General features: G+C 48.2%; 1 protein-coding gene across 1 annotated transcript in view; it reads left to right on the top strand.

Moving 5' to 3' along the window:
- Positions 1-13,960, top strand: part of SCTR (secretin receptor) — a 68,593-nt gene that overhangs the window by 51,214 nt on the left and 3,419 nt on the right. Inside the window, exons 9-12 of the mRNA XM_030210873.1 lie at positions 1,362-1,431; positions 4,478-4,569; positions 7,452-7,590; positions 9,304-9,345. Coding sequence (XP_030066733.1) covers positions 1,362-1,431; positions 4,478-4,569; positions 7,452-7,590; positions 9,304-9,345 — 343 coding nt within the window. The remainder of the gene's footprint in view (positions 1-1,361; positions 1,432-4,477; positions 4,570-7,451; positions 7,591-9,303; positions 9,346-13,960) is intronic.

Genomic DNA, 13,960 nt, shown 5'->3' with positions numbered 1-13,960 from the left:
GATCGCCATGGGGCTATCTACGGGTGAAGGTGAGGATGAGGATGAGGGGTGGCAGATTTAAGGGAGTAGGGAGACTGATGGGGAGGAATGGGATAAAAGAGAGACTGGGTGAAAACAGGGTAGGGGAGGCACAGAGAGGAAGACATGTTGGGAGGAAAGGGAGAGGGGCTTTGTATTTTTTTCCAGTGGCCTGCAGAGGTACATTCAGGGCCTGATTTACTAACCTCTTTCCCTTTAGACACAGCATAGGAAAAGAACCTTAATAAATCAGGCCCTAAGGCAGTGAAGGTAGACTTCAAAAGAGGTCTCTTCTCTCCCCCCAGTGCCGGAGCAACCTATGCACCAGGTGAGGCACTGGCCTAGGGCACTGATGATAAAGGGTGCCAAAATCCCAGTCTGGCATTTCTCCCTCTCTCTCTCTCTCTTCCCTCCCCTCTGCAGGCAGTGAAGGAGAAATGCCAGATTGGCCTCAGGGCTTTTTTTGAGGGGGTACTGAGTACCGGCACCTTTTCCATTGTCTGCTAAAATTGACCCATGGTCCCCAAGTTTTAATGAAAGAGCTCAGGCCCTACACACCAATTCTGCCTTGTCATAGATTCTGTGACTGGTTGCAGGGGGCCTGGCCATTGTGGGGTGGGTCCCTCAGTGATCACCCCACCCCTGAAGGGTGGCCTGGCATTTGAGTACCGGCCCCTTTTTTGCTAGAGAAAACGCACTGGTTGTCCTTTATCACCAGCAGTTGGGGGAGGGGGAAGACTTGAGGTACAGGGGGAGCTACTGGATCATTGATAGGAGGACACCAATGAAAAAGTTGGCTCAGGGCGCCACAGTCCCTTGAGGCGGCCCTGTGCCCCCTCCCCCCCAATCCCAACTTCAATGGAGACCATGGTAGGGAGAGGGGAAGGTCTGAGTTGCTGGCTTCTAAATCCAAAGAAGATTTGCCAAGCCCTGCAGTAAATAATAACATGTCATACAGATCCCATAGATAAAGGGTATTTCCTACCCAAAAGAGCTTATTGTCTATATGAGATTAAAGGAACTCTTATAAAACAGAAGATTATAGAGACAGTTTGCAGGAATGGAGAACACCCAGTGCAGGAGATGGATTTCAAGGAGTCCATTGACCTGTATCAGAGAGGGTTTGTGTATAAAGAGGAAGAGGGCCTGGTATACAGACAGGAGGGATAGATTATCACAAATACTATTCAGGCAGCCCTATGACACTGACGTGAGAAAACTCTCTTACGCTTTTAAAGATCCTGCTAGGCTACATTTTCAAAGGCAATTCATGGTTTGATTTGTTTGACGTCAACTCCATTTGGTAGAAGATTAAGCAGCAACTACTTTTTTCTGGTTTACAGGTGCTGGGACATTAATATGAATGCCAGTGTTTGGTGGATTATCAGAGGACCTGTAATTATTTCCATTTTTGTAAGTTCCAATAGCTCATTGTGTTTCTGAATAATTCTGAGTACATTTTCAAATATTCTCAAGTCTGTGTACTTTTTGTGTTTGAGTGCCTGTGTATCTGTTTCTACTGTATGATGTATTTGGGGGTCTGTAATGTCTGTGCGTGTGTGTGTGTGTGTGTGTATCTGTGGGTTTGTGTGTCGTTCTATATATGTCTATCATGAGGGCATTCCATATGTGGTACTAAAGAGAGCTTCCTTCTGGAATTCATAGGATATAAAACGTACAGGCATCTTATCCAGGTGTGCTTGAAAGTTCTTTGTAATCAAGTTTGTGGCACCCAATACAACAGGAAATATTTCTGTGTCTGTCTGCCACATTTTCTTGTTCTCCAACTCTTTTCTTGGTACTTGGGGATCTTCTCTCTCTCCATGCAATTCACTAAGTAATCGCTTGGACCGACACCTCTATAATCAATGCTATTCTGGTGGTTTTCTCCTTTACCATTATATGTTCTTTTTTGCATCCAGTTTTTTATCGATTGGAACGGGAATGACCTAAGTGATCATGTGTCTATGTGCATATCTCTGTGTGTATGTCTGTAGGTGTTACATAGAAACATAGTAAATGATGGCAGATAAAGACCTGTATGGACCATCCAGTCTACCCAACAAGATAAGCTCATTTTACATGGTATGTGATACTTTATATGTTGTAAAACTTCGCGGCCCTTGGGATAGCCGAAATGCAGTCCCCCGCTGGCCCGAGTCTTGTAAAGCTGCCTGGCACAGCTGCTGGCCTCCCTGTGTAGCTTAAAAAAAACTTGTCAGTCCACTGGGAAGTTCCTTGGCTCCCAAGATTCGACACATCTTGTAACCCACAAGGTAAAATAAATATATACCAGGCAGAGCCCTAGCGAGGGGAGCTGACACCTGGGGCGGGTCGCCGCTGCACCCCCCCCCCCCCCCCCCCCGGGTGCAGCACGGCGCACCCTCCTCCCGCTGGAGCGCACCCCCCGGAGCGCATACCTCCCCCCCGGAGCACATACCTGCGGCGAGGGACGGGCGGGAGGGCTGAACCGCCCCGACTGCATGTTGCTGGAGTGTGTCGGCTCCGCGCTGATTCATTGCTGTTTCTGTCCCAGAACAGGAAGTAACCTGTTCCGGGGCAGAGAGGGCAGTGCACCAGCGCGGAGCCGACACCCCCCAGCGGCGTGCACCCGGGGCAGACCTCCCCCCCTTCCTGCGCCACTGATACCAGGCAAACAATCCCTCCCCTTTAGAGTTCAGCCAGTCCACCTGTTTCTGCCGCACAGTTCCTCAGCTGCACCTCTGTTTGTTTCAACCTCATCACTCCCTTCTTCCTTTGCTAACTGGTAAGAGGAGTGCAAGGATCCTACCCATCTTTGTCAGCTCCAACTCCTGACAACCTCCCACATGATCCTGGTTGAAACAAGTATTCCTCAAATCACCCTCTGGGATAGCCACCATCTTCCCTCTCTCACCAAGCCCCCAAACCAGGCTCCTACATGCTTTTTAATCTCTCTACCTTTGGTTTTTTTCCAGAGCAGAGATATCCATGGGATCCTCTTGTTCACTCTCCTCCCTCTCTGCCGCCTCTTGCCACTGATGGGTTCCTCTATCCACCTGCCTCCCAGCTGCTCCTCATTTCCTTGATTAGACCTGCTCAGAGCCTCCTCCCTTCCCCTAGCTCTCCGGGATGGGTATTGCAAGCCACCCTCACCTGTCCTTCCCTGGGTTACCTCTGAGGGCTGCTGGGAATGGTAGTCCATGATCCTAGTGTGTGGTTCTCTCAGGGGTTGTTGGGAGTTGTAGTCTTTACCTTTCCTCCACCCCTCCGGGGAAAGTGATCCACTACTTTCCCTGATGGGCTGGGTCCTCGAAGGATGGACCCGGGTCAGCCCTTGCCCACGGACCGGCTTTGTTCCCCCTCCAGGTGCCCTACAGTCCCTCCCGTCCTCGTACCGTTCACAATGTATACTTGAGTTTGATTTGTCCTTGCCATTCTCAGGGCACAGACCGTAGAAGTCTGCCCAGTACTGTCTTGTACTAAGCTCTAAAGCTAACGCCGAAGCCCCTTAAAATTTACACTCCAGTCCATCCCTATCTATTCAGTCACAATCAGGGCGTAGACCGTAGAAGTCTGCCCAGCTCCCCTTTTGTTTCCCTATTACCGGCGTCGCCACCCAATCTCCGTTAAGATTCTACGGAACCATTGTGTTGTGTGTGTTTGTGCCTGTGTGTGTGCTTATGTGCCTATTTATGTGTATAGGGGTCATCATGGCCATTTTGAACCCTGAGCTGGATGGGGCAGGTATGCAGGGTGGGGGGCGTTGGAAAACATTCCTGACTCATTCCACTGGACTACCCGGGGCCATCTATGGGCCTTGCTGGGGTCTAGGGGGAATGGAACCAGAGTTGGGAACGGAGTGGAACTGAACCAAGGAAGGAGGGATGAGGGGGATCAGAACCAGAGTGGGGCATGGGGCTGATCTAAACCAAGGATGGAAGGATGAGGGGAATTAGAATGGGGGGATGATGGGGAAGAGATTGGAACTATGGGGGGAGATCAGATTGATGACCTAAAGGTCTGACCCATAAGTTATGAGGGTACCGTTCAATATTCAGTGCTGACACTCAAATAACTAAGCGATCAAAGACAGCCTTTTGTGGGGTCGTATTCAGGGCTGGGGAGTCGAAAACAATTTTGGGTGGAGTTGAAGTCAGAGTCAGTAAAAATGTACCGACGCCAACTCCAGTTTCGAAATAAAAAAACATTATAATATATGGAAAAGTTGGAGTCAGACAATAGGAAAATAGAGACGTTGAAATCGAAGGGTTGGTGTAGTGACTCCACAGCCCTGGTCCTATTTGGCAGCTCAGCTGTGCAGTTGCTTGCACTAAATATAACCCATTCCTGCATTATTGCTGGTTCTTACCTGACTCCGCCCTCAGAAAACAGGCGAGACTGGGGAAGATTGGGGGGAAGGGGGAGAGAGACGAATAAAAAGTATTTTTTCTTTTCTACCCACACTTCTCTTTTTCAGATCAACTTCATTTTTTTCATAAGAATTCTGAGGATGTTGATCAAAAAGCTCAGATCGTCAGAGGTTTGGGGGAAACAGTTTAGTCACTGCAAGTGAGTTGATTTTCAGCTGCTTTAAATACCTCTATATAGAGATAGATAGAGAGAGAGAATGAGAATTTTATTGAAACCATGTTATATAGGGCTGACCTGGGTGCTCAGTGACAGTGTTGCACCAGGCCATGCAGAGAGACCTCGGTTTGATTCCCACGGAGGTCTTCTGTTTCCCAGACTGGATGAGGAAGCATTCACACTAGAAGGTTGCACGGGGACAGAAATTTCATCCGTCTCGGCCCGTCCCCACTTTAATCTCCTCCATCTCCGCCTGTCCCCTCAAATAATCTTCTTCATCCCTGCAAGTAATTTCCTCCATCCCTGCCCATCCTCTGTACCAGACAGCAGATTTTGGGTGGGCCTAGGCAAGAAGTGGGTGGGCACCAAATGTTCTCTCCCCCACCCCCACATCAAAAAAATATCTCAGCGGGTGGGAAAATGCTTCTCTCCAGTCTCCACCTTGGTAGTCTGCAGCAGGCATGCGCTGAAAACTGAGAATACGAAGCAGGGGCGTAGCCAGACACCCAATTTTAGGTGGGCCTGGGCCCAAGATGGGTGGGCAGAAGAACCATGCCCCATCCCACAGGTGATTTGGTCTCTCCTTCTCTCACCTGCATGCCATATGGTCTCTCAAACCCCCCCTCCCCTGCCTGACTTTTGAATAGTAGATTTTCGCCGGCAGCGTGCAGCGACTGGTGCACGCTGCTCATATTGGCCCCACAGCCTTCCCTCTGATGCAACTTCCTATTTCCGCATAGGTGGGAATGCATCGGAGGAGGGGCTGTGGTGCTGGTGTGGGCGGTGTGCGTCGGTCGCTGCTTGCTGCAGGTGAAGGTCTGGGAGTTTTTGGATGGTGGGACTTTGGGATCCCTGCCAGACACATCATAGATGTGCTGCTACTGGGTGGGCCTGAGCCTAAAGTGGGTGGGCCTGGGCCCACCCGGGCCCACCCTTGGCTATGCCACTGATACGAAGGTGCCAGTATTGTGGAGAGCAGCCTTTTCATTACCATATGCTACTGTTGGTTGGGCCTGAGCCCTACGTGGGTGGGCCCCGGCCCACCTGTGGCTACGCCACTGCCCTGTACTAAAATAGCCCGACTTGTGGTAAAATAACTCAACAGTAGACCATTTTGATAATTTCTCCTCTCAGTGCCAATGGGGACTTCAGTGCTATCAACCATATCCATTAATTTTTTTTTTAGAGCTATTACAATTGACATGGCACAAGGAAAGGATAGGTAGGCTGGCCTGGCACTACACTTCCATGGGAGCCTTGCAGGACCTCTGTCCATCCCCCGCAGAAGTCCTGTGGACCTGGAGGGGATCCCCGCGGGAGTCCTGCTTAATCCCATTCCCATGCAGATCTGTAGTTCACACCCCAGAGGTGAAATGGCGCCCCAGTCATTATACAATAGTGACACCTAGTGGCCAGATTTGGGGCCTGTGTTTCCAGGGTTCCTGAAGGAGTCCTGGTGCAAGGTTTCCAGCTGAGGACTGTCGTAGCAATAACTGAATTCAGCTATGTTGAAAGGGGCTTTACAACGAGAAAGACTCATGATGCTAGATCCCAGCTCAAGTTTCCACTCAGGGCCGTGCTAACACGGTAAGCGAGGTAAGCATGGCAGGGGGGGCGCTTCCCTCTGGGGGGCGCCGCCGCACCATGCTCACCTCGCTCGCCCTCCCGCAACATCCCTTTTCTTTTCTTTTTTTTTCTTTTTAAATTTACCTCCGTGGTGGCGGTTCCAGCAGCGCAGCGTCAGGGAAGGAGGCGGCGCTCCCGACGTCTAGCCTTCCCTTCGCTGTGTTCCGCCTAGAAGAAGGCGGAACACAGCGAAGGGAAGGCTAGACGTCGGGAGCGCCGCCTCCTTCCCTGACGCTGCGCTGCCGGAACCGCCACGGAGGTAAATTTAAAAAGAAAAAAAAAAGAAAAGGGATGTTGGGGGGAGAGAAGAGGGCGGGCAGTTGAACAATGGGAGCGGGAGGGCAGGGGAGAAACGAGAGCATGGATGCGAAGGGGGGGGCATGGATGCGAAGGGGGGGGAGAAGAGGGTGGGCCAGGCTGGGACATGGGAGCGAGAGGAGAGAGAGGAGCATGGATGCGAGGGGAATTGCTGGATAGGGATTAATGGAGGGGGCAGGGGACAGAGGAGCATGGATGGGCATGGATTGGGAGGGCAGGGCTCAGGGAGAGAGGGGAATTGCTGGAAAGGGATGAATGGAGGGGGCAGGGGACAGAGGAGCATGGATGGGCATGGATTGGGAGGGCAGGGCTCAGGGAGAGAGGAGAAATTGCTGGACATAGAGGGGAGGGAAGAGAGATGAAGGAGATGAAATGAGGGAAAAGGAAGAGAGGAGAAAAACTGCACATGGATGAAGAAAATAGGCAGAAGCTGAGGACCAGATATGAAGAAGAAAGGAGGAAAGGAAAGAAATAAATGGAAAGGAAGCCCTGGAAACGGAGTTAAGAGGACAGATAGCAGCAGAATCAGATACTGGGCCAGCATGATCAGAAAAAGAAAGTCACCAGACAACAAAGGTAGAAAAAAAATCATTTTATTTTCATTTTAGTGTTTGGAATATGTCCACTTTGAGAATTTACGTCTGCTATCTTATTTTGCAATGTATAGCAATTTGTTTTTAAGAATATTGCTGACAATTCCTGTCAGTGTGGCAAGTGGTGAGCGATCATTTTCACGGGGAGGGGGGGGGGGGGGTGCCACCGCCAACTGATAGGCTGCAGGGGGGCGCCAGAGACCCTAGGCACGGCCCTGTTTCCACTGAGCCGAAAGCCTAAAGGAGCAGGAGGAATTCTACATTAAACAAAATGTGCACAGTACCTGATTTATTTCCCACTCTCATGCCATGCATTATTCCTCCCAGGAGACTTGCCAAATCCACGCTGCTGCTCATCCCTCTCTTTGGCATACATTACATTGTCTTCGCTTTCTTCCCTGAAGACGTGAGCAACAGCACACTGGAAATCCGTCTCTCTTTTGAGTTAACACTCGGATCTTTTCAGGTAAATGCTTTGAGCCCTCTGCATGTTTCTCTGTCAGTGTAGATAACTTAAAAGGTGGGAATTTACTTGACATTTATTTATTTTATTTATCTGTTGCATTTGTATCCCACATTTTCCCACCTATTTGCAGACTCAATGTGGCTTACAATACATCATGAATAGTGAGAGTACATGAGAAAGTATACCTTTAGTAAAAGCAGAGAATTTTTGGTAATATGATAATGATAGAACATGGAATTATTTTAACAAGCAAACATCTTAAGAGATATTTAAGAAATGTATAAGAATTATAAAGAAAATGTACATTTAGTAATAAAAGAGGATCTTGGGTAACATGATAATGAAGAAACATGTTGGTACAGAAATTCATATTTGTTGATCTTTGTTGTACGCCTTGGTCTTCAGTAGACTTCGGAAGTTGGTTTGTTCATAGGTCGTTTTTAGGTTTCGCGGCAGCGCATTCCAGAATTGTGTGCTCAGGTAGGAAAAGGTTGACACATGCGTTAGTTTGTATTTAAGACCTTTACAACCTGGGAAGTGAAGATTGAGGAATGTATGGGATGATAACCTTTAATACAGCACAGCAGTGTAGGATATAGGCTGTGTTAAGACCTGACTGATTGTGACATGCATGGCTTCTGGAAGGAGGGGGTCCTGGTTGTGGGGTAGTCCACTGATAGATTTATATCTGGATTCTTGCATTTCCGAAGCAGCTGCTTTATCTAGATCCTTGCAAAATATCAACTTGTATCTTGCGTATTTGTCATGTTTCATTTTTTTTTATCTCATCTCTAGAACATTTTTGCATTTTTTAAAAATTTCTTACTTTATTCCAATCTGTTGTTTATTCACCTTTTGGAATTAAAGGTTTGTAGCTTCTGGCAGGCCACAAACCTTGCTCTAAAAACCTTGTTCATGGAGGCTGCTTTCCATATTTCCATTTCGGCTTTCCACGTATTCTGTCTCCTCAGGACTCTATATATCTCACCCAAATTTCCACATCCAAATTTGTGTGCGCATCAGATGTGCGTGCAAATAAATTGACTAATGAGCTTGGAAACATCAATAATTGGGTGCTAACAACCAATTAATATTAATTGGCAGTCTTAAACATTTGCACGCGCATCTTTCTTCATGGTACTCTATAAAGCACGGCACTTAACATCAATCGTGTGTATCTGAAAAGGGGGCGTGGCCAGGGGCATTCCAAAAAGTTGTGCGCAGATTTACAGAATTTGCCCAAAGTGCGCCTACGTTGGGCGTTATTGCTTGTTAAGTGCTGTTAAATACGCTGATTGGCTTGTTAAGCCAATTAAGTTATGTACGTTGTTATAGACTACACCTGGATTTTGGTGCCGATCTGTAGGTGCTCTATATAGAATCTGGCAGATAATGCTTGACGTGACTATACTGAAAGAGGTTTTGGAAACTTTATATGCTAATTTATCAAGCACGAAATATAAATGAGAGTTTTGTGTTTAAACATCTTTTTGTTTATACAGGAAATTTTTTCCACCCCACATTTTTTGTGCAGATAAAGTCCTAGAATGAGTAAGCTAGTTTTCACATCTTTTTATAGCATGAATATAATTTTATTATCCCATAAGGAGCCCTTTCTGCAAATCACCCTGTGTTTACCATCTATACCAGGCCTGCTACAGATACAAACATCTTTTCTGAGATTGATTTTACCTTTCAAGGTCTGTTTTTCAGGGCTTTGTTGTAGCTGTGCTGTACTGTTTCCTTAATGGTGAGGTAAGTTGCCGGCAGATCTGTGACTATTTGTTCTAGCAATCTGTATGTGCTCACAATGGAATCTCCAGTCTCCCACGTCTTGGCCTTTTTATGTATCAGGTCAATTATGCAGCCTGAGCTAGGTATGCTGTTCTCATAATGCATGCTTCCATGAATTACTCAACATTGAGCTAGACCAGTGCAACGTGCAAAGAGAAGACTCGCTTTCTTAATTTCAACTGTTTATTACAAACTAGTGGAACCCAGCCCGTTTCCTCAACAATGAAACGGGCCCTAGAAAGGCTCTCTTGTAAGTGATTTTTTGTCTCTCCCCTGCCCTCCCCTCCATGTCCAGTGATTCTCCTCTTCCCTGCCCTCCCATCCGTGTCCTGCGATTCTCTTCTCTCCTGTCCTCTCCTCCCATCCTATCCCATCCATGTCCATCGATTCTGCTCTGCTCTACCCTCGATGTGCCGCTATTCTCTCTTCCTTTGTACCGCATCGTTTTCTGGCTGACCTGGCTGGCTTCCCTTCTGTTGGTAACATCCTGATGTCAGCTCGCCTCCAGCATTCCCTTCCCTCTTACTGTTTCACCCTCTGACGTCATTACGTTTTGACGCAAGGGCGGGGCAGTGAGGGGGAATGGAATGCTGGAGGCTGGCTGACGTCATGAGATGTTACAAACCCAGGCAGCCAGACAGTGAAGGAACGTTGGAGATGCAAATTATTATATAGGATAAGCGAACAGGTCCTTGGGGCACTCCCAGGCAGGTTTTCAGGATATCCATGCATGAGAGAGATTTGCATTCGCTGCTTTCTTTGTATGTAAATCTATCTCATGTGTATTAATAATAGTGGGTATCCTGAAAACCCCACTGGTGGGGCGTGCCCAGAGGACTGGCTTGAGAACCACAGCTGCAGATAGTCAAAATACTGATTTTGGTTCAATTACAAGCAGGGTGGCTCTTCTGGCTGGATATGAATGAATTAACTGTCAGTTAATTGACTGTCAGACTGAAGGAGTGGATGGTCAGTGACTGAAGAGATGGACGTTGAGTTAACTGGTAAAAAGAGGACGTCTGTTTCAAGGATAGAGGAGGAAGAGAGAAGCCGTGAAGTGCTTCCTTTCTAAATCCAAGATGGAGATTTTTGCAGTAGAGGGAGGGGTGGCAGAGAAATTCCCACAAGGACAAAATGACTAATAGGGTCAAAGGTTGTACCTTGGACTGTAGCATGAGGCCAGGCAGTTTTAAGGAGACTGGAGAGCACTGATCACATGCCATATTTAACCTATAAGAACAAAGATTATGTTCCTCAGCTGTTGCTTGATCCAGTTCATAGGCTACCAGTATAATGCAAAACAAAATGTAAACATTCACACGGCACCCAGTCATTAATAGCCCCGACAAAAAAGCCCTGACAAAACAGCCTTGTAACAAAATAGCCCTTGACAAAATGGCCCTGCCCACAAAACAACCCTTGACAAAACAGCCCCCTAAGAAAAAATAACACATCACAAAAAATATAATAAACTACAACTGAAACCTTCACTGATAAAGACTCCTTCCAGCATTAATTGCATAAAGCATCTTATATAATAAAACTCACCCTCAATGTTCTGAAGACACTGACGTCACTTCCGTCACTTCCTTCAAGACAGGTTTGAAGGGTTCGTGGTGGTGAAGCCACTGAAATCGCCAAGTCTTGGGGCCCCACCCTCACGTCAAACGTGATGACTTCGAGGGCAGAGCAATGGCGTCACACACCGAGGGCGGAGCAATGGCGTACGGTGCGTTCAGGAGATGCGGAGCAATGGCGTCAGAACGACAAAGGGGTGGGTAGGTAGCTAGGGAGGGAGGGAGAAGGGGGGGGGAGTTGGGGAGGAAAACCTTGCTAGCGCCTGTTTCATTTGCTCCAGAAACGGGCCTCTTTTATTACTATATAAATAAACAAAATTGTATAGCTACCAACTGGTATTCATGATCTGTTCAGCTATTTAAAGAAACTATTCTTCCATCAACATGCTAGCAGCTCCTTGTGACTCTGGGCAAATCACTTAACCCTCCATTGCCCCAGGTACAGAATAAGTACCTGAATACATGTAAACCGCTTTGACTGTAGTTGCAAAATACCACAGAAAGGCGGTATATCAAGTCCCATTTCCCATTTCCCTTCCCCTCATTAAAAAAACAACAACAATATTGTTATCATTTTCATAGTCTTACCAACCTTATCCTGTTTGGCAAGGTAAGATTATTAGGAAAAAAAATGCAGTCCCATATACTGGGCAGCCTGATGGGGCCCTTTTGTAGGGGGGGGGCTTACTTGTCAAGGGTTATATTGTGGTCAGGCCGTTTTGACAGTGGCTGTTATGTCAGGGACTATTATGTCGGGAGCTCTTTTTTGTTGGAGCTTTTTTGTCGGGGCTATTTTGTGGTGCACCATGGGGTGATGTTGATGTGCCGGGGGAGGGGGGGCACAGCGGTTATCTGCCCCAGGTGGCAGCTGACCTAGGAACGCCACTGCAAGGGAGTAGATTAGGTCCTGTGGGGAGAGAGGCTGGAACTTGGGTGAATTTGATTGCCCCTGACAACCAAAATGGCATTCTACTACCCCCGAATCAAGCCTAAACCTCTCTTACAGCATTGCTTGGGCAGCCTAAGGACAAAGCAGGGGCGTATCTGCGTGGGGCCACAGGGGCCTGGGCCCCCGCAGATTTCGCCCTGGACCCCCCTACCATCGACCCTCTCCACCTCCCCCTCCCTCCCGCCCGCCCGCCTCCAACCCGTCGCCGACCTTTGCTGGCGGGGGACCCCAAGCCCCCGCCAGGCGAAGTCCTCTCTTCCGTGCAGGATGCAAGTTGCAACGCTTCCTGTTCTTCTGAGTCTGACGTCAGAATTTGGAACTCAGTCTGACGTCCTGCGCGTTGTACGTGCAGGACGTCAGACTCAGAAGAACAGGAAGCATTGCAACTTGCAGCCTGCATGGAAGAGAGGACCTCGGCTGGCGGGGGGTTGGGGTCCCCCGCCAGCAAAGGTAAGTGACAGCAGCGGGGGAGGGTTGGCGGCAGCGGGATGGGGTGGAGAGTGTCATTGGTGGCGAGGGGGGGGTCTGGCAGTGGCGGGGGGGGGGGGGGGGGGGGGGGGGGGGGGGGGGGGGGATCGGTGGCGCCAGGGGGGGGGGGGCTAAAATGTGCCCCCTCCCTCTGGCTCTGGCCCCCCCTATCGCCAGAGTCCAGATACGCCCCTGGGACAAAGTAGCAGTGTCATGCACTGCTGTTAAAGAGGTTTAGACTGGGCTGATCCCAAGTAGCAAATCCTGTATAATAAAACTCACCCTCAACGTTCTGAGGACACTGACGTCACTGAAGCCAAGCCACTGATGTCACTTCCTTCATGAACGGTTCGTGGTGGTGAAGCCACCGAAATCGCCAAGTCTCTGGGCCCCGCCCTCGCGTCAAACGTGATGACGTTGAGGGCGGAGCAATGGCGTCAGGTGCGTTTAGGAGGTGCGGAGCAATGGCGTCAGAACGACGAAGGGGTGGGTAGGTAGGGAGGGAGGGAGGGAGGGGGGTGTTGGGGAGGAAAACCTTGCTAGCGCCCGTTTCATTTGCTCCAGAAACGGGCCTTTTTTTTACTAGTATTGTGATAAAAACCATTTCCTGACTTCTGATCTCTTTACAAGAGTCACAGAATTAAGGCCACTTACTTCTATAGTCTGTAAACTGTGGTGGAATTTCAGTTTCTATGGTTGCATGGAAATGCAGAGGAAAGTGGCCTGGTTTCCCCTGCTCCCTACCCCCTTACCCTCTGTGCCAAATACTTCAGTTCACTCATAAACACATTTAACTGGAGAGATTAGTCAGCAAATAATCTTCCCCACAGACAGGCAAAAAAAGTGATTAATGCACAGGTGGCCTTTCAGTGAGTTAATCAAATAAAGACCTGACCATAAGCCTAAGAAACAGGAACGCAGAGCTATGCCTCTCCTTGGTCACTGCATCTCAAAAAAGATGTAGCGGAATTAGAAAAGGTACAGAGAAGGGCACTGAAAATGATAAAGGGGGTGGGACGACTTCGCTATGAGGAAAGGCTAAAGTGGCTATGGCTTTTCAGTTTGGAGAAGAGATGGCCGGGAGAAGATATACTATAGGTCTTTACAATACTGAGTGGAGTGGAATGGGTAGGCGTGAATTACTTGCTTACTCTTTCCAAAAATACTAGGACTATGGGGCACACAATGAAGCTATTAAGTAGTAAATTTAAAATAAACTGGAGAAAATTTTTCTGGAATCCATTGCCAGAGAATGTGGTAAAAGCAGTTAGCTTAGCAGGGTTTAAAAAAAAGGTTTGCCTAGCTTCCTAAATGAAGTCCATAAGCCATTTTTAAGATGGACTTGGGAAAATCCACTGCATATTCTAGGATAAGTAGCATAAAATCAGTTTTACTCTTTGGGATCTTGCCAGGTACTTGTGACCTGGATTGGTCACTGTTGGAAACAGGATACTGGGCTTGATGGACCTTCGGTCTGTCCCAGCATGGCAACGTTTATGTTCTTACTAGCCGTTAAGCCCGTTAAAACGGGCAAGTATTGGTATGCTCTATTTTGATGTATAACTCCCTCCCTCCCTCCCCT

Source organism: Microcaecilia unicolor, chromosome 7, assembly GCF_901765095.1.
Source record: "Microcaecilia unicolor chromosome 7, aMicUni1.1, whole genome shotgun sequence".
Taxonomy (NCBI): Eukaryota; Metazoa; Chordata; class Amphibia; order Gymnophiona; family Siphonopidae; genus Microcaecilia; species Microcaecilia unicolor.
Note: the sequence above shows the minus strand (reverse complement) of the source record. Positions and strands in the feature narration are given on the sequence as shown.